Source organism: Pomacea canaliculata, linkage group LG3 (assembly GCF_003073045.1).
Source record: "Pomacea canaliculata isolate SZHN2017 linkage group LG3, ASM307304v1, whole genome shotgun sequence".
NCBI classification, from domain to species: domain Eukaryota; kingdom Metazoa; phylum Mollusca; class Gastropoda; order Architaenioglossa; family Ampullariidae; genus Pomacea; species Pomacea canaliculata.
This window is the reverse complement of record NC_037592.1, coordinates 6048658-6069187: the sequence shown is the minus strand read 5'-3', so window position 1 is coordinate 6069187 and position 20530 is coordinate 6048658. Positions and strand designations below refer to the sequence as shown.

At 38.5% G+C, this 20530-nt stretch overlaps 3 protein-coding genes across 5 annotated transcripts; all 3 read right to left on the bottom strand.

Moving 5' to 3' along the window:
• Positions 1 to 1122: 1122 nt before the first annotated feature.
• On the bottom strand, positions 1123 to 4640 carry LOC112559915. The gene is made up of 3 exons (XM_025231408.1): positions 4578 to 4640; positions 3918 to 3962; positions 1123 to 3616 (listed from the first exon to the last, which is right to left on the bottom strand). The coding sequence occupies exon 3, from the start codon at positions 3580 to 3582 to the stop codon at positions 2191 to 2193; it is 1392 nt and encodes a 463-aa protein (XP_025087193.1). The 5' UTR covers positions 3583 to 3616; positions 3918 to 3962; positions 4578 to 4640; the 3' UTR covers positions 1123 to 2190.
• A 667-nt stretch (positions 4641 to 5307) lies between these two features.
• Positions 5308 to 12471, bottom strand: LOC112559910. 2 transcript variants are annotated; one of them, XM_025231402.1, is made up of 6 exons: positions 12151 to 12471; positions 9483 to 9552; positions 8980 to 9092; positions 8576 to 8723; positions 7967 to 8094; positions 5308 to 7244 (listed from the first exon to the last, which is right to left on the bottom strand). In XM_025231402.1, coding segments are annotated over exons 1-6 (540 nt in total). In that variant the 5' UTR covers positions 12230 to 12471; the 3' UTR covers positions 5308 to 7242. The 2 variants fall into 2 exon arrangements, with proteins under 2 accessions (XP_025087187.1, XP_025087186.1); XM_025231401.1 differs by lacking the exon at positions 12151 to 12471 and adding an exon at positions 10397 to 10694.
• Positions 12472 to 14331: 1860 nt separating this feature from the next.
• LOC112559909 lies at positions 14332 to 20282 on the bottom strand. 2 transcript variants are annotated; one of them, XM_025231399.1, is made up of 6 exons: positions 19926 to 20277; positions 17452 to 17509; positions 16788 to 16900; positions 16320 to 16446; positions 15593 to 15720; positions 14332 to 14970 (listed from the first exon to the last, which is right to left on the bottom strand). In XM_025231399.1, the coding sequence occupies exons 1-6, from the start codon at positions 19975 to 19977 to the stop codon at positions 14897 to 14899; spliced, it is 552 nt and encodes a 183-aa protein (XP_025087184.1). In that variant the 5' UTR covers positions 19978 to 20277; the 3' UTR covers positions 14332 to 14896. The 2 variants fall into 2 exon arrangements, with proteins under 2 accessions (XP_025087184.1, XP_025087185.1); XM_025231400.1 differs by lacking the exon at positions 15593 to 15720 and having other exon boundaries at positions 19926 to 20282.
• Positions 20283 to 20530: the final 248 nt, after the last annotated feature.

Below are 20530 nucleotides of genomic sequence, written 5' to 3'. Positions count from 1 at the left end.
TTAAAATTAGTATTTTGTATCTCCGTCAACAGAGAGCTCGCGTCGTCTGCTACAGAGTTTAGTGTCGGGAGTCTGATAGGTCTGTCTTCATAACAAAGTATGATCTTAATAAAGGTGTTGTACATTGCTGATATCTACTTGTAAGTGTAAACTGTAAGACAGTGATACCGAAAAGGTGCATTGTGCACATCCAAGTTGATGGTGAAGGAAGAGCGGATGTTGATGGATGAGAAAATTTCTCCGAATAAAATCGCCGAGAAGTGTTGATACAGATAAATACCCCTTAGAAAAAAGTTGCATAAAGTAACTTTATTCTCCTATTCTTCTTTCATTCTTTGTCATCCATTTATGCGGAATGGATGTTTTTGGATTATTCCGTTTTTCATTTTATGCAAGGACAGGCAGTTGGTGTAAAGGGAAACAACCCAGAAAAATCATTCGTATTTAATGGCTGGTGTTGTCTCCCTTGTGCAAGTCAGCAACTGACACTAACATAAGTTGGCGATCATGTGCCATGTACAAAAATGGATATAACAGAGAATTATTTTGCCATCTGACAGTGTTAAACATTTCCCGTTAATCACTTTCGTCAAAGTACTTTTTTTCTCATAAGGGAGATCGCTTTTAAAAGTATTTACAAAAGGATCATTGTAGTATTATTATTATTTCTTACAAAGCAAAGAAAGCAAGCTAACTATACACAACAGAAATCTAGAATCTCAAATTTCAAGCCCACACAAGAAAATAAGTGTCCCAGACCCTTCAACCAAAACGCTTAAAAGCAACTTGTTCAAAGAAATGAAATAGGCAAGTGAAAAAATACAAAATTAAAAATAGTATTTAAAAAGAGAAAAACACACAAATGAAGTGATCAATGAAATTCAATCTAGGTATTGCCTTTCAGTGTCTATGGTTGGTGGCACATTCCGTTAACGTGGCCGTGACATGAGTGAATTCCCATGTATTATTCACATATTTATTATTATTACACCTCGCTGGTTAGTTTGTTTCTTTAAATACGACACATTCACCCCGCCTAGACGCCCTCGGGTGATGGCACCTTCCTGTAAAACATATACTGAGAACCTCAAGTAGTGAAATCAACCTAAAAGTAAAGGAAAGGTTAACTGCTATGAAAATGCTACAATCTGAAGAAATGCTTTAAAACAATTGTCTTAAAAAATAAATAACAAGTCTATTGAATGTAACTATATTCAACTACTGTCAGTAATCTTGTTGTGCATAGTACGAACTTATGACCTACTCTCACAAAGGTTATACATTGTTCGTTCTTGAGGTTGTTTATTGGGGCAACCGCTCACATAGTCACGCGCACTGTAAGTCACGTGATTAGAAAAACCAGTTTAAGATGGAGGCTTTGTCATAGTTCTCATAAACAGTAACAGTAGCTCTCAGGAAAAATCTTAAAATTTCTTCTTGTTCATAATGTCGTTATTGCACCTGACGGTAGCATCAGTGACAATAGTTGAATAGACATCTGCGAGTCCTTAGCATTAGTATAATTTAAATGAGATGCTGGACCTCTCATTTAGAGTGAGAGATAGGTGTTAAATGTAAACTTTACAGGCAGAAAATAATGACACACAGAGATTTGATATTAGATATCTTCATGTAGCTCTATGAGGTCGCTTGATATCGATACTTGGGGTGGGGATCGGGTATCTGGGGCATTCGACTCATCGCCGTTATGTTTATCATGGGGCATTTTGTAAATCACAAATTTAAATGTTTCTTTTATCAGAAAGAATAGCAGTAAGTTGTTAAAAATAGAAGATAACATTTACAGTCGAACGTGCCTCTGTCAATGTAATGCATTAAGTATAAACTTTGAACTGTGATATCTCAATTGATGACATAATGAAATAGTCAGCGCTGCTTTTAGGAGGCAGTAGTCACCTTTAGAAATTATTTTTAACTTGTAACTTTTCAGTAAATTGTTGTGTTCACATCTTTTATTTTCTGACATGGAGAAGCACCTGTAAATGAAAAATATGTTTGGGATCACGTGTCACATACAAAAATATATATTTGTGCAATAGAAAGTTTTTAAACTACATGACAGTGTAAAACATGTTCCGCCAAAAGTCTTCAGAGGTAAGGAAGCAGAAAGCTTTAAAAGGGAAACACACAAAACAAGTGATCATTGACATTTTCTCCAGTTGCTGTCATTCAGTGTTTACGTACAGTAGGGACGTTTCGTTGACGTGATCGTGACAAGACGTAGCCGTGACAACAAACAAATATTCGGAAAGGTTGGGTAAACATTCCTCTATTCCCCCTAGACAGCTTATGATGAGATATTTCTTCTGGAGTCTGAAGCTCTTCTGACAGTATATCATGAAACAGGATGTACTGCTGAAGTCGTTGAGGGACAGGAAGACACGTGACCTTCTCTTCCCTTCTGGTGCCACAGCCAAGAGCGTGAGAGACAGTCAGGCGACACAGAGACTTGAGAGACCGAGGCTGAGAGGCAGCGTGCTTCAAAATGTCCATCATTTCTGTCTTTACTCTTGTCTTGTTGGTTACAATTTTTTTCTCATACTTCAAACTGAGCTCAAACAATTCCCTGTTGTTACTAGCACCTGATTCGACCAGAAGCTTCAAGGCCTGGACATCTTCTACTTTAAAGGCGGCTTGAGTTGGAGATGGAGTTGAGTAGACTGAAGCGGAAACAGCCATTCTGGTTCTGGCAGCTTCTGTCAAGGCTGGTTGATAGGTAGTTATTCCAGTTTGCACAAGAAATTTCAGTAAGTTTAATTCAAAATCCTCATTGACATCTAAGGCGAATCGGAGTAGTGAGTGTCCCTCAGAATCAGCAGCTAAAGGATTCGCTCCTCTATTGACCAGCATCCTAAACAATGAGCCAGAAGGATCCTGTCCAGAAGAGATAGAAGAATACACCTCCGTTGTAAACAAGATTGTCTTTCCTTCATAGTCGAGACTGTTGAAGTCAATTCCCCGACCTTGCATCGCATCCAGCAAACTTGTCAAAGTTACATGAGGAATGTCTCTATGGTTAGCAATAACAAAATGTAAAAGAGATTGGTTGTCGACATTTACCTTTGCTTCTGCACCATGTTGTAACAGCACAACAACATAATTCCAGTTTTGTTGCTTGGCTGCAAGGATCAAAGGAGAATTATAATCACTGTCAAGCTCATTGATGTTCAAGTCATGTTCTAGTAAACATTTCGTAAACGACCTTAGCTTCTCTTCACAAATATCTTTTTGTTTAGCCAGCTCATGAAGATACTGTGTCCCTGTCAGTAAAACATTGTCACCGATCTTCACCTCACATCGAGGAAGAAGAGCTAGTATTGCAGGCCAGTTGTTACACTGGACAGCCATTTCAAAAGCGGTCGTCCCATCAGGAGAACGGGCTTCAGGGTCGACCCCACTGTCCAGTAAGTGTTTAATAACTCTTAGAGTGTTGTTGTTAAAGTCCACAAGTTCACCTTCAGGTGACGGTTGTTGTAAAGCTCTCATCAGCAATGTGAATCCTTCGCTGTCCCTTGAGTTTAGGTTTACCGGTTTGTCTCTACGCCCTGACACCAGATCCATGTCTTTGGTCAAAGCTGCTAGACGAATAGTCAGCCTACAAAAAAGAGGAAAGATCTCTCGGAAATGTCATAAGAAAATGAATTCGTTGCTTAAAAATAAAAACGAAGAAATAAAGCAGCAAACAACCAAAAACAGCAAGCCCCCTTTGCGCCTCCCTCAGTGATTGTGCCCTAGGCGGCTGACTAATTAAAGAGCTGACCCTTTAAAACAGTACAACTTGCAGAAATGGTTAAAACAGTTGTCCTCACAAAAATTAATAAATAACACGTCTATTGAATATAACAATTTTTAACTACTGTCAGTAATGTTTTGTAAAATAAGAACTCATGACTTACGTTGATAGATGTTGAATTCATGCTACCCGTGGTGCGTTCTTGAGACTGTTTGTGGGGACAAAAAGATTTTGTGACAGACGGGTTGTGCAGTTTTCTTACTTGAGAACTCAGTTGTGCAACCGCTCACACAGTCACGCACACTCTTAGCCACGTAAATGGAAAAACCAGTTTAGGTGCAAGCCACCAAACGCTTAGACACGAGACTAACGGGAAACCCCACATCCCAAGCAGCTGGCCTTCTTACCCGAGTGGGTAATCCGGGTGGCTTCACCAAAATAGACTTGCAGATAGAATAAAGATGATTCTTAAAACACAAATTCAAAAAAACAGCGCTAAAGTCACAAAATTCAGAATACCTATGGTAATATTACCCTTCGTATTGACACAAATTAACTGAAGTATTGTAACAAACATCGACAATGACACGCCTCTACATGTTGTTGCTAAATATAGAAACTGGCGGATGATGATTGCGTTGCTGCGACGAGAGGAAAAGGGAAATATAGCAATTAACAAGAATAGAACTAGTATCTGTTTTCCGTGGGCTACGAATCTTCCCAAAAGGATGTGGACAATATTTCTCAATGGCCATAGAACACGTCTCTATGTATAGACACAACTAATTATGAAGACACAACTAATTATGAAGGAAACACCGACCTCCACGTAGCATTTAGACGAGGACAAAAGCTGCTGGTCGTCGGTGCACGTGCTGATGTTGTAGATGCAACAACAAATATATAAATGTGGAAGTTGTGATACAAAGCTGACAATGGGTGAGGAAATAATGACACCCGTAATGTTGATATACAGATACATATTGTTGCAACAAAAGGCAGTCACTTTATCTAACTGATCGTCGGGGTTGGGGAGAGGGGTTAGGGGTTGGGGGAAAAATAGACTGTTGAGGTATGAAGGTATGTCTGTCATTTACAATCGCCATCAAGTTCTTATCAGTCGACCTCTATATCAGCCTGAAACACGATTGTAAAATGTTGTGACACATCATGTGACCCAAGAAGAGGAAGTTTACTCTATTTCATGGTGGGATTCGACTCAACGTCTACTTCTCATCTTTGTCACTTTGCTCTCATGTGCAGCTCCTGTCTATCAGTGTATCTGTCAGTCTATCCGCTCAAAAGGGAGATAATTTAGGAGCCCCACTTTCAAGGATTTCGAGAAGATTGTAGCCATTCATTCAAATGGATAGTTACAGCATCCGTTGTCCTACATATTGTTTTATTCAAATCTCAAAACTAGAGCAAGACAGGAGAAGACTGTCACTGCGGTAATACATTTTCCGTAAACACTCAGAAATGTACACATGTTCGGGGGCACGTGATCCCTAACAGACACCCGTCTCTCCAAAGTACACACACGAAGGCAATACTGAGCTTAAAATACTTTTATTTCTTTAGTTACCATTATTAATTCTTAAACAGAATGATAAAAACTCTTATACGATAGGTTGTTCGCATCGGCGTCAACAACAATATGAAAGTAAAGTCCCTTTATCATCCACCACAGCCGAATAGGAAACGAGATTGTGTGCGTGCTATATATATATATAAAACAAAAAAACAACAACAACAAAAAAACAGTGACTTTAGTGTATCAGCAATTCCCGGGTAGACGTGTGAAATCATTCTGGGAGAAGCCGGCAGCCAAACCATCCTTACATCGTCACTTTGCAATTTGCGGCTGACCCTAAGTGTCGCCAAATAATCTCATTTCCTGGGAAATGTTTTCGAAATCACTTGACAGATTTGTCGAGACCTTACATTATTCAACTTGGCGATAGGTTAAGAACTGATCTCGGCAACCAGATAGTTCACACAGAATAAAGGAGAAAAACGAGCCGCCATCAACTGTTATTTTTAGAGGCAGTGGTCTTGCAGGCGGAGGTAACTGAACATCATGTTTCATCAATATGTCTCCAGATAAGGAAAGCGACAATCAAATATCAGCTGACATTCGATTCACAAGAAGTGTTTTGTGATTCCTATTTTTTGTTATTTACATGAGTAAATTATACAAAGTTTGGTATGTTTGACAAAGTGCCTTCTCTAACAATAGCTGTAAACCTAGCCTGTTCTTCTAAAGCACACAAGACATGATCTGAAAATCCACAAGTTCCTGGGGATACAGAACACTGTCTACTAATCTTCTTCCTAGGACTGACCTTTGACCGAAACCGCCGACATGGAAAGTCCACACCACAGTTAGCTCCCTGCCTGTCTACACAGCAGCAGTGAACAACTAGAGTGGTACACTCACAATAATAATATGCCACTCATCATCTATAAACAACAACACTAAAACATTAGTTATATGAAACAATTAACAATTCAAAAATATCTATAATGACATATGTCAAGCCATTATTCCTTTCTGCACACATCCTTTATGTTTTTAATAATAATAATAATAATAGTAATAATAATAAAAAAAATGATAATGATGATGATTGATGATGGATGATGATGATGGATGATGTGTCTTTACAGCACCTTACCCCTACCCTAATGGCAAGCCCAAGGCGCTTAATAAAAATAAATAAATAAATGTTTACAGTGCAGCCTACAGAAAACTCCTTGATATTGAGATATTCAGCCCTATGGACAGTCTCTTGCACATGGTTTTCTCAGAGCAGTTGCCACATGTCTTGTTTTAGTCAAAGCCAAACCAACCCCTATAGCAAGCTTCTTTACAGAACAGTAACAGCTATCCTGCAACACACCTTATCCTACACCTGTCTTTATAGGTGTTACACAATGTTGTGTACAGGTGCTGCGTGTGTCACTGTAACTCATGCCACATGTACCAGCTCTGTAGGAGTCATTACAGTAGCTTCCCTCGTATCCAGGCATATAGTCCACTGGACATTATCCAGTGACGATGCAGGTTGTCACAGCAGCTGCCGCACGTGCTGCTACAGTTGGGACAAGAAGAAAATGTTGCAAACAGCTGTTCACTGGGGTAGCTTGTACCTGCAGCTCATCCTTTGTCACAGCTGGCGGTAGAGAGGTTACACAGCCTGCTGTAGCAGTTGTGCATAGTTTGATGTAGGATGGGGGCTGATAGCCAACAATACATCACCCTAAAGTCTATTCCAAACGAAGGCTTAGAAGAAAATTTGATTGTATTAAATGATTTTTTTAAAATCCGAGTCGTACGAAGATTAATGATAAAAGATTAAAAAAATTCCTATAAATTGCTGTACTCAATTTAAATACCAAAGATCAGACTACTTTATCGTTGCTTTATTTTCCATAGCTTGGGATGGCAGAATCAATCAGAAGAAGTGAATGTAGTCTGTTACATTTCCTGAAAAAGAATGAATCGTCGTTGAAAATTCTAAGATATGACAAAAGTATTTCAAGGTGTTACATGTCTGAAAAAAGGTACTTATGACAAAAATAAAATATTAAACAAACTTTTTGTTTTATTTAAATTACCATTGAAACAACAAGAGATCGACAATCTTTCCTTCATTTATTGTTTTTATCGTCCATAATTCATCCTTCCCGATCCATCATTACACATCCTTCTCATTAATTCATCCATCTTTATAACCAGCCTGCAATCAGTTCGACCAAAGTGTTTGTTTACATGATGTAATGGTTCATCTTCTTTACTTGGATGCTTTGATGAAACGACAGACGATTATTTTGATTAGATAATGATTTGATAAGGATTATGTAGATCTAGAGTCTGACGTCGATTGGAGTGATCTCCCTTTCGCTATCTGGATGGAGATGACTTTTATCTTCCACGTATTCTTCTGATTTACACCTGGCTTGACCTTACTTCATTCTTCCTGAGAATTTTTGCTTCTTCGTTAGACTGTTATTTGATCTTCATGTGGACTACACCGAGCTTTTCTTTTTTGACAGAGAATGTCGTTACACAAGTTCACTCTTATTACCAAGTGCTTTATACTTTATAGTAATTGTCGTGGCTGCTTAACATAGGCTCTAGATGAATAATAATTATTATTATTATTGAATAATAAAGAAGGGCCATAGAAAGAAATGAAAAATACGCACAATTCCCTTCACACAGTTTGGACAGTCTGTGTTTAGTATTCATCATGTAGTTCAAAAACGCTGTGGAAAATGTGCATCGTCCAGCCTCGTTCTCGCTGACAAAACAGGCGGCCATGTCTTCTGCATACCTGAGGAAAAATAAGGGTTGTCCTTTTGACTGCATTTCCTCCTCAAACGCATTATTATTTAAGTATGACTGGTATTACGTTTTTTTATATAACACTGTAATGGGTTCTTTTTACTACATAATTTCAAGTCATAGAGAGTTCCCCAAATCGCAGAAATTCATGAAAAGATATCGTCAAATTGGTTTAATAATTTGTCATAATGTTAACTTCCCCATAAAGTCATACAAATCAAAATTGTTGGCAACAAGATTACCACTGATACAAACCTGCTATTTTTTCATTCAGATAAAAAGGGAACTGCAAACCATAGGTCGGGGTGGCTTGTGATTTGCCGCGGAGAGCGTGGGTGCGAGATCTCCCAACTGCGGCTTTTTGTTTACATTTGTTTTTTGTAAACATTTGATGATGTTCGCTATTTTATATATATATATAATGAAAGCCAAGGAAAAATTCAAACATGTTTAACGTCATCATGTCTTACCGACAAAAGGTGTAAGATGATACCAAGTGACCGGACATCTCTCTCTGTTGCCATGGAGAAGCTTCCATAACCTGAGCGAATGTAGTTTTCTCACGGCATGGCCAGAAGGTCGAGCATGACCCGACATCAGAAGGATGATTAGCGATTGCTGAAAATCGTTCGGTCAATCATTCAACTTAATCAATCAATGACATCCATAGTTTGTTCGATTTTATTAATGGTATGCTTGTCTTTGTCATTTACGATTTTACAATCTATTAATGTTTTTCTAGAAGCTATAAATTCTTTTCAGTAGTGCTACATTTTATTCCTTTCATGATTAGGCCTTAATATATATAATAGTACATGTACATTTGTTGTTCTCCAGCATTCCCAGCATCCTATCGGCTGATTGAATCCCTTACCGTTACACATGTCCTTTGTAGGTTGGACCACGTCCTTAAAGGCCACCTTGCTCTCGTTCACACTACAAGTCCCACGCAAGCTGCTCAGACACGCGAAGACAGTCTCGGTGTCTCTGAGCAGACAGACAGACTGTATATAAATTTATCTTACACCATTTCCCTATAAATAGTGCTCTACAAATATGTTGTGTATTTTAGATACACACACATGCAATGAGTTGCAGTTAGACCTACAGTATATACCTATACTGATAATTTCCATACGTGAGCTTTACAACAGTGTTGAGTACGTTTATCAAGAACTTACAGGAACCACCATGAATGGTAAGGATTGTGCTTCAGCATTTCAGTTGTCTTCACAAGTTAAAGAAAACATTAAACTACATGCAGATAAGCATGTAAGCATTATGCTGACAAATCACTCACTTAATTTTTAGAGAATGGAAAATTGCAAGACTTAAATCTGAGGGGAGGAAGGAGTTGAAATAAGGAATATTGACTACCTGCACGAAGAACTTTGTGAGATTGTCATCATACAGTCAAGTGCCTGAGGACACGGAGTGATGCTTGCATCTGAAACAAGTCAAAATTATATCGCCTTACTTTTTAAAATAAAACCTCATTATTTTTTCGCTCATTTTAATAATTTACTCTTCAGTACTGTTAAAATATACTTCCTTATGTTGTTAAAAATACTTTACTGCCTTTTTGTTTTTGTTAAATTATTAATTGTTATCTTTTTATATGAGATGCGCTCTGCTAAGTTGAGAATGGGAACATTTCAGAATGTTTCTGTTTCATTCCCTTGCTTCATCATGTTCCTGGTTAATAATCGAAAAGATGTTTTTGATGAAACATCTATGCTTAATTTAACTGTGCTCCCTCGGCACCGAAACTGGTGTCACACAGTGAGGTGGGCCTCTAAGGCCGCATACATAGGGCTAGGGGCCCACAGGGATATTTGCCTATAGGGCTAGATGTTTATGAGCTATTTTCTGTGCTTCAATAGACAGTAGGACGGCGAGGGGTTAGGGAGATTTCAGGGTGGTGTCATTTAACAGTACAGTAGCTGGGTTTTAGGTATGCAGGGCAAGGATAAGTACATTGTAAAAAGGCAAAGAAAGATACCTAGAATATAGGAAAGAAGGTTAAAAAAGGACAGAAACAAAAACAAAGGAAAAGAGGCTTAAAAAAGTATTTTGCAAAAACCCATGAATGTTTCTTATTGTAAAATGTGACCTTTTAAATACCAGTCAGTTTAAAACCAGTTTCCTGAAAAATAAAACACACAGAATGATAAAATATCTTTGAAAATGTAAAACTTATATGTCACTGGAATTTTAAAAGATATAAACTGATGTTTACAGATACGCCGGACGTTTTGCAGATGACAAAGCAACACAAAATTATTTCTTACTTCCCAGCAAACATGTCCAGCCGAGGATTACAAGAGCTGTCAACATCCTCCTGATGTTAGACACTACTGTAGGCATGCTTAGAAGCAAAACTTTCAGGCAGACACCTGGTGGTTGTTTGGTGGAGTGAGGACAGTAGAAATGTGAGCAGCACGACCCGTGGGTCTGTACACCAGGTACTTCGCACACATACATCCGCTTCTCCCAGTGGTCCATCACGCAATTCGACTCCACTGTCTGTGTGGAGCTTCAAATTTGTTGTCGTCGGGTAGATATTACCTGCCACTCAATGCTTTTATATTCCTTTACAAATCTCATGCCCCCTACCGATGCCTGTTACCCCTCCACTCGCGTCTCCGTCGGTGGGAGTGAGGGTGAGGGTGGGGTGGTGGGGTGAAAGTGCCGTGAAGGTCGGGTGGCATACGAAGCGGGATAGCAAGCTAAAAGTGACTTTCCTTTCCCACCGTGTTAAATTTTGCACGAGCATGCTGTTGTTTAGCTAGTTATTACTTACGCAAACTCTCCTTTTTGAAATTAGCTCTAGATATGTGTGTGTATGCGAGAGAATACCACATCTATATTTTTCCCTCAAATGTTTTTTCATGATAACATTTGTTAATGCAGTGACAACTCATATCCGTAATGTTGTAACAAATTGATACAAAATTGATACAAAATAATCTCATTATACACTACCTTCTATGTGGCGTGTGCTCTACCGAATCACATGGTCAGTGTGTTGCATACACATACACACTGTGTAGTCTAGATACAGGTATAAATTATGTTGTAAATGTACTTTTACTTTGTACTTTGTTAATAAACATTTACATTTTATGTTATTGATGAACTAATTATATCAGGGGTGGGACAGTTTTCTTCTAGCGGGCCTCTCTCAAAATTAACCTAGGCTGAATTAAAAAAAAATGAAAACAAATGCACTTCACTTATTTACCGAAGGCTGCATTATGAATCGTTGAGCATGTCTACGTAAGGGAGAGAACAGGTGTTTGAGGACTACAGTGCATACATACTAAGAACTAGCTAAGAACCACTACTCACTGTCATTCCAATATAATCTACTGTACAAGTATATGCTCACACATACAAGTATAAAACTAATATTGCATAAAGACTTGTGTGTTTCAATCACTTATTTAGTCTTGAAGACTAAAAAAAGGGATGAAATCTCGAAGAAACAATCTGAGATACCAATTAGACCGTGAATTGATACAGTCAAGTGGATAAGGGAGCTTTACTGAAAGACAAACTGAGAAAAGCAAGTGGTGAAGTGAATTTACGGGTAGAGGGAAGGTGTCTTTCAATGAAAATGATATTTTCCCCTGACACTATTCATATATATATATAAACAGAGGCCATTTTTGCGCCCCCCTCTACTAATGCTCCACCAGTCCGTTCCCCATCTACCATCGCAGCCCCTCCTCAGCACCCCACCCATCAACCACTCTCTACTTTCCCGTTAGATATCTGGTCACTGCAAATGCGCCCTGGAATGATTGGGTTTTCCTTTAATACATGTACTAAAAAGCTATAGTGTAGTGAAGTCAACCAACTAGCAGAGAAAATATGTCCTCCAAATGTCATTCTATCAAACTGATATTCTTCCTAATGCTCCTTATTTAAAAAACAAAACAAAACAGCAGGCCATTCTCCACACCACCTCTCTGAGCCGCCCTAAGTGGTGTATCTACCTGTTTTAGCAGACATAAGTCAAAAAGTCAAAGGTCTTGCTTACTTGCAAACAGCCAGGTGCAGGTGAAGACCGCGATAGCTGTCAACATTGTCATCGAGATGCGGGACTCAGCAGAAAACATCGACAATCGACTCTCCTCACCAGCAGAGACCGATTGGGTTGATTGGTTGGTAGGTTGAACAAGTTGACTGATCAGTTGAACTGGTTGGTTTGAAGGTAAAGAGGCTGGCTAGTAGACAGAAGGTTGAATGAGAGAAAAAAGTTTCTTCCTTGGTGCTCGACCGGGAATGCCGTGCGCTGGGTACCTGCAGTATATATACACCCTGATTTCAATTAGAACAGATTTCTCAAAAAACCGCGGTTCCGCTAACCCTGAAAAGTACACGACTGGGTAGGCGTGTGCAGTGCATGCAATGATGTTTGTGCACAAGCGTGCTCATTTCTGATTGGATCATCCACGGAAATAAAAGTTAGCATGACCCTGTGATGGGGTGATGGGTGTGGAGAAGGGTAATTATAGCCACGAGTGTTATGCAATATTACTGGTAGGATCGTTGGTGTGGGTGGGTTGACGCCTTTGTCTGCTGGGAGGCAGAGATTATCCCCCTTCACCGTGTACTAGTTGTAATACGTGGGAGTGAGGACGTTTCAAGAAAAGCTTGCACGAGTGAGCAAACGGTTCCTTGAACCCCTGTAGTTGGGGACAAGACGGAGTTTGGTCAGAGAAAGTAGATATAGAGAGGCTGCAATTTTTCTTTGTCCTTACTTGTTAAGAAAAGTTGAGTCCCTTTGAAACGTGATGATACCAGAGTGCAGCCTCTCTATATCTACCCACTCTGGTTTAGTTATTCCCCCGTCTGTCTTCGAAGCAGAAATTTTGAGTAGAAGAGATCGGGGTATTGCAATAATTTCTTTTCTAGTCAAGGTATGAGACCAGTGTTTTTGTTTGTTTGTTAATTTGTTTTGTTTTTGTTTTTTGTTTTTTGTTTTGTTTTTTTGCTTTGGTTATTTCCATATCGGTGGAAGAGTGATGTAAAATTATTTAGCATGTGTGTATAAGTTATGATAATGGAAAGAGTTTTGTTGTTGCTTCAACTGTGATAAAGTCCCATTCGAATATTCATTAGCAAAGTAAGCATTTCAGGAATTACCTAGGAGGAGGAATTAACGAGGGAAGGAAAGACGAGTGGAAGAGTATCGTCGCCAGCAGGGTGCATCTACCCAGTCAGCCCCCGTGGTTAGGGGACTCTGAAGCGCATCGTCAGCAGTCAGGTGTGTCTGCCTCGTCAGTCCTCTCTGTTTAGGAGTTTGCAGGTGTGTATTACGTAAACAGGTGTGTATTACGTAAACAGGTGTGTCCGCATAGTCGACACTCGCTTCTCTACATTCTATTAGGGCTCACGAGAGAGAACCAGACTATGACTAAAGCAGTAAAGTTCAGTGTGACACAAATTTTCCGTGAGTACTTTAAAGAACATTTTTATCCAACCTGTACTTCCTAAGTGTACAATGGTACGCAACTCCAGCTCTGTATAAGGCTAGCGCAGTTATCTCCCATTTCTTACTCGAGCGAATTAACTCTGTGATCGGTTCTGGGCATCATAATTTTATGTGACCAGCTTTTTTTCAGGGAACGTAAATCAGCAGCACGAACTGCATTGAAAATATCACTAAACAAATATGTTCTCATGCAAACGAAAGCTTATAAGAAAATTTGATTGCATCCGAGTCGTATGAAGAATACTGATCAAAGATAAAAAGATTTTTTTGTAGTTGCTTTTCTCAATTTAAATACCAAAGATCAGGCTACTTTATCGTTGCTTTATTTTCCAAAGCTTAGGATGGCTGAATCAATCAGAAAAAGTGAGTGGTCAGTGTAGCTGATTTTTCCCTTATATTTTCAGCTGTTTCTTTATATAGATATATTTCCAAGTTGTGTTCAGCTTTAACGTTCATTGACTGTTTAACTAATTAAATGCAAAGTTTAACTCATTTCCCTCTCCCTCCCTGCATTCCTCTCTCTCTCCTTCTCTCATACTCAAAGGAATTGTGGCTTTTATAAGAAAGAACGGGAAAAAGTATTATAATCGACTATAGAACAATGTAAACAACACACTGCTTCAATCAAAGAATATTCATTTTTTCAGGAAAGAAGATAACATGGAGGTTCACAATTGTACTGAATTATATTTTTTAAAAAAGAACTCAACGAAGCAGCTGCGGTGAGAGTTTCAGCGTGTACAAGTTTATTTGAAAGAAGTAAACACAATGTTCTGCTCTTTTTTGTTCTCGCAGACGTAGATAACAAAAGTTTTCAGCTAGAGTTGTCTGTGACCCACGAGCGAAGTTACCTCCCTTACTCAGTTTACATCTGTGAATATTCACTTCAAAAGTTGAGCAATACAAGTCAAAGCAGTATCAAACTTCGCTTGTTCAAAACATAAAATAAAGGCAATAAGTACACAGTCGTTGTATGATACAAGATAAGCAAGTATGTAATTAATAAATCTCAACACATTCGCTAAGTTATTCTCAAAGACCAAACATCAAGCAAATAAAATAAAAGTGTTCTTCTATGCTAAAATTTCGGAATAAGATTAATTCTGATTAACATCATTGACAAAACATTTGCAAATACTACATCACATCAGGCAATGCTTAAAATAAGGAAAAGCATTAGATTGTTGCTGAAGAAACTTATAGTGACTACATATCAATGATTAAAACTTGTTTAGTTCCTTTCTAGATCATATATCGAAAATCATAAAACTTTCTAAGTTTTTGGGATTTATTTTGCAAAACTTGCGATGGCAGCACCAATCAGAGTAAGAGCTGTGTTCACCACGAGACCAGCTACAGACCCTGAAAAGGAAGCAGGTATACACAGTTTACAAGATCAGTGACAAGGACATATAGAATATACTGAGATGTGACAAAGCTATTTTAACATCGTGTCTGAGAGTTTTACTTGAAAATAAAATAATAAACATGAGTTAGTCTCATGCAAATTGACATAAATAAAGAAAAAATAAATCAACCATCTTTCCTTCATTCATTTTTAATCATCCCAATCCATGTCTTCATTTTCAGCAATCCTCCTCGATGCTTCATCATTTCTATCTATAATCAAACCTATCTTTATCCATCATCATAAATAAGGAACTGAGTTCACAGAGAGTGTTTTGCACTAAGTTTGTTGGTGGCTGGTTATATTTTTTCCAATAACAAGTGTGTGTGTGTGTAGAGAGAGAGAGAGTCCGGATTTTATTAGAGTATCCAAAACTTATTAAATTTGCGGGTTAGACGGAAACTCACTAAATTCAGGTGACACGAAAGGTAGAGTGTTTATAGTTTTCAACAAGTCAGATCAGGCTCCGCTACCTCAGGGGTACCGATATGTAGTAGTTATAGTGAGTGTGTGCTGCTTCACATGACAGAATTTAAAAAGAAAAGGCGATCGAAGAAAGAATAGAGAAATACATACCAGTGCTTCCACACAGCTCGGTCAGATTCTGTTTTGCATCCATTATGTAGTTAAAAAAGTTTGTGGAAAATATACATTGTCCAGCTTCCTTCTCGTTTATGACACAAGCGGCCAAATCATGAAAAAAGCTGAGGAAAATCAAAAGTTCTATTTTCCTTTATATTTCTTCCATCTTATACTTCACACCAAATAAGTAGCACTAATCAATTCATTTCAGTAATACCTGTAGGACTTTTTTCTTTTTAAAAGTAAAATAGAAAAGAAAACATAAAGAGGGAGCGTAAGAACAGTTTATTAATAGCCATCATGGCTGCCTCCTTGTCAGACACATGTAACAAATGGCCGCCAGTGTGGTAGCACGAGCCTACCCCATTTCATTGTAAAGATTTAGCCTGAAGGAGTTGATATACACAGATCATCTGCTAGTGATCATCTCTGATACTTTTCTTTTTTAATTTACAGTGTATATATCTACATGTGCTCGTATAATATTAATTTTGTACACAAGTTACGCATCAAAGTTTTGTGGGGAAAAAAAATCAGATAGTGAGATTCCTCGTGAAAGTTTTTAACTGTGACACAAACTGACACAGTGTGACATTCTCTGTGACACTGTAGTAGAAGACATTCATCCATCAACATTTTATCGTCACATGAAAAGAAGCGATTGAGCTATTTTGAAGTAATAAATGTTTATTGAATACTCGATGCTGCCGTCAGGTCTTACCTACAGAAGGTGTCGGATGACACCAAGAGTCCAGACATCGCTCTCTGTTCCTCTGGAGACGCGCCCATGATTTGAGTTAGTTTTATATCCTCATTGCAAGCACCCAAGGTTTCACACGGGAAAATCTCTGAAAGATGATCCATAAAAGCTGACAATCAATCAATAAATTATTAATCAATCAGTTCCACCATTATCCTTTAACTGTTTTTTTTAATTGCAGGAATGTTCACCTGTATCATTTCGAGTATTTTTCGATCCATTTACCTTGTAAAAAATGATTAAAAAAATGATTGACAGTGTCTATTATGCTTGGTAGATGTTGCAGTTGTGCATGTGTTTAACATGTTACGTCTGGAACATTATCTCTTCTACGTCAATTTTTTTCAATGTGGAAACCACTAGAGGAAAACAGTGCAATGACTTTTTGTAATAACGTATTTAAAGCACAATCAGTGTGACTGCCCTTACCATTACACATTCTCTGTGAATAGGGCAGCAGTTCGCTAAAGGTCACTTTGCTCTCGTCCACATCGCAAGTTCCACGCAGGTTGCTCAGACAGGTGAAGGTAGCGTTTGATGGACTAAAAATATTTTACACAAGGTAATCTCATTATACACAACCTTCTATGTGACGTGTGCTCTACCTAATCCCATGGACTGTTGCAGATACACAAACACATACACACTGCGTAGTCTAGATAAACGTATAAATTATGTTGTAAATGTACTTATACTTTTCTTACAATAAAACTTTAAAACCAGATTTTCCTTTAGAAGCCGCTTCCCCTATGCCCATCAGAGATGTCAGCTGTTATCATTAGTTATCTTTGTAGTTATAATGTTACCAACTACCGATTGCTATACTGTTAAACTTGTAAATTAAATTTCAATAAAATTAACCTAAGTTGAATTTTAAAATAAATTGAAAACAATTGCACTTCAAATTTTTTAATAAGAACTATCTAAGAACGATTAACTACTGTGATTCCAAGATAATCTACTGTACTAGTGTATGCGCACACATACAAGCATAAAACTATCATATTGCATAAAGACTAATTTAATCCTGAATATTGCCCGTAAAAAGGATTGAAATAAGAGGATAAAAACTCAAAGAAGGAATCTGTGATACCAATTACGATCTGCCGTCATACAGTCAATCGCTTGAGGACACGGTTTGGGGTCTGCATCTGAAAAAAAAAATCTCACACTATCATTTTTGCAACAACAACAACAACAGCAACAGCAACAACAACAACAACAACAACAACAACAACAACAATCGCAAAGGACTTTTTTCCATATGGTCACGAGTTCAATGTTCTCCACACGAAAGATCATAGAAGAACCAACGAAATCGTAAGCCTCAACGGAAAGGTAACATAAACTTGCACATAGCAAAACAGAGGAAAGAGCAGAAGTGTACTACTAGTCAAGCAGGATACTTCCCAACGAGAAAGGTCTTGAGGCCCGATTTGAAGGCTTCAAGAGTAGACACAGTTCGGAGAGAAAGTTGAAAAAATTTATAGACAGCTGGGCCTGAGAAAGACAGAAGTGTTCTGAATTTCTCCCGTCTGATCCAGGCCACAGAGAGGAGGGTAACACAAGTAGACTCGAGAGACCGACTTCAATATGTCAGAGAGGTTTGCGAAGAACAAGTCCCCCCCCCACTTCTTCCCTCAAAAGTCAGCGATTTATGAACAAAAATACTAATTATATGTGTAGGCTTAACTCCATTTTCGTCACTAAAAATTCAAACAATAAACATAGGTTTACATATTACTATTCATTATTATCGTGAGCTCACGTGCAGTCAAAACATTTAGCAGTCTTTTGAAAAGTCCAGAAACAATGCCAGTCGATCAGCAAAGGAGAATTTTTTTTGGTGACAAATGAACATTTTAACCTGACTTAATGTGCACCAGGTGTAACATTCTTCCTTCTACACAAGCTTTTCCTCTCAGGTTTTTTTTTTTCAATTGTCTTCCCGCCTCCAGACCTCACCAACCGTGACTGTGACCTCATAAAGACTAGAGGCAGACTGTAACAGATCCTCTTGCCCCATGAAATGTTTTTTTTCAGCTTTACAACGCAACTAACGCAACCATCTGCATCCATGCAAGCTAAAGGGTAATAACAGTAATAATGAAATATGAATAAATTAAAGAGATAGATCGTATTAATAAATGTATACAGGTACCGTGGATGTAGGACCATGGACATGTATTTACTGTTCAGTCTACCCGACTTCAGTCCTTTCAATCTTTCTCTTGTGTATCTTTCTCATTTTACGGAAGACTATCAAGTGTCACCGCTCCGAAGCCTTTGGACCGTTACAGTAAGAAAGGAATTTACTGAAGCTCCTTTGTCCTGACCTGATAACCTGATCCTACTGTGACAGATTTATCGCTACCCTTTTCAACTAGCAGCTGGGCAAAAGCTTTCAATCGTTCTCTTTTCTCTTTCTAATCTTATAGAAGAACCAACAAGTAAAACCGCTGTTTACAGCTAAAAATAGTAGAAAAGTAGTTTTCTACAAGAACTCATTACGACCAGAAGTGTCAGAATCCAGAAGTATCAAAGATTGACTTATTGAAACTAAGAATTTTACAAAGTTTCCTCTCCGTCTTTGCTTTATAAAAATTATTTTTGTCGAGAAAATGTTTTTTTTTTTTTTGTTCATTTCCAGACAGGCATGGTGTACACATTGACACCTGAATGGCTACCAAATCAGACCTCCACTTAAAGTTGGGGATTTCAAACACTCGGCTAACAGGCTTTATTAATGGCTACACGTCCCTTAAACACTGATGTAGACAAGAAATCTGTAGCACCTTCCTCTAGTCGTATTTTGCTCTTTGGTCTAAACTTCAAGCTGTAACAGCTTCCACCATCTACACCACCCTCATATCAGTGCCACCTTCCGAATGTTTTCATGGGAGAGTTTCATCTGACAGGTGGGCGGACGGTAGGAGAGAGACTCTTGGAGTTAACAATACAAAGTAAATCATGGTGTCCAGGTGATGCCCAAACACATTCCAAAAGCTAGCGCTAGAATTTGTTGAAAACTAGAGAAGTTTATAGCCTATAATGTAAAACTATACAGAAGAAAACTAAAGAAGTATATAGCGCACTATCTCTTAATAACGAATTTTAAATATTCTGTCAATAGAGAATAACTACAAGCTATCTGTTCACACTGTATGCAAACAGACGCACTTTTAGATAATAGAAATAAGTCCAAATAAACAAACAAATATAACAATTTGATTAAAAAAATTATCGTAATACACTCATTGAACCAATAAAAATAAATTTCATTATTAAATAAGAAAGTTAAATATTTACTTGAAAATATTCCGTGAGTCACAACCGTAAGTACAAAACTATGGATCATCAAATCTACATCCTGGTAGTGTCAGTGTTGTTGTCATTGACTTCAACTGCGGCTATTCTTCTTTGGACTTAGGTACTCATTAAAAAAAAACAGCAGGCCATTCTCCCCACCACCACTCTGTAAGTGCGCCATGTTAGTAGAACCTGCCCTGTGTGGTGTATTTACCTGTTTTAGCCGACATAAGTCAAAAAGTCAAAGGTCTTTCTTACTTGCAAACAGCCAGGTGCAGGTGAAGACCACGATAGCTGTCAACATTGTCATGTGATGCGGGACTCAGCAGCAAACATCGACAATCGACTCTCCTCACCAACAGAGACCGATCGGGTTGATTGGTTGATAGGTTGAACAAGTTGGCTGATCAGTTCAACTGGTTGGATTGAAGGTAAAGAGGTTGGCTAGTAGATGGAAGGTTGAATGAGAGGAAAAAGTTTCTTCCTGTGGTGCTCGACCGGGAATGCAAGCCGTGCGCTGGGTACCCGAGTATTTATACACCCTGATTTCAATTAGAACAGATTTCCCAAAAAACCGCGGTTCCGCTAACCCTGGAAAGCACTCGACCGGGTAGGCGTGTGCAGTGCATGGACTGATGTTTGTGCAAAAGCGTGTTCGTTTCTGATTGGATCATCCACGGAAAGGGTAGTTATCAAGACCCTGTGATTGGGTGATGGGTGCGGAGAAGGGTAGGTATAACCACGGAGTGTTATGCTATATTACTGGTAGGATCCTTGGGTTATGGGGGGGGGGAGGTTGACGCCTTTGTCTACTGGGAGGCAGAGATTATCCCCCTTCACCGTGTACTAGTTGTAATACGTGG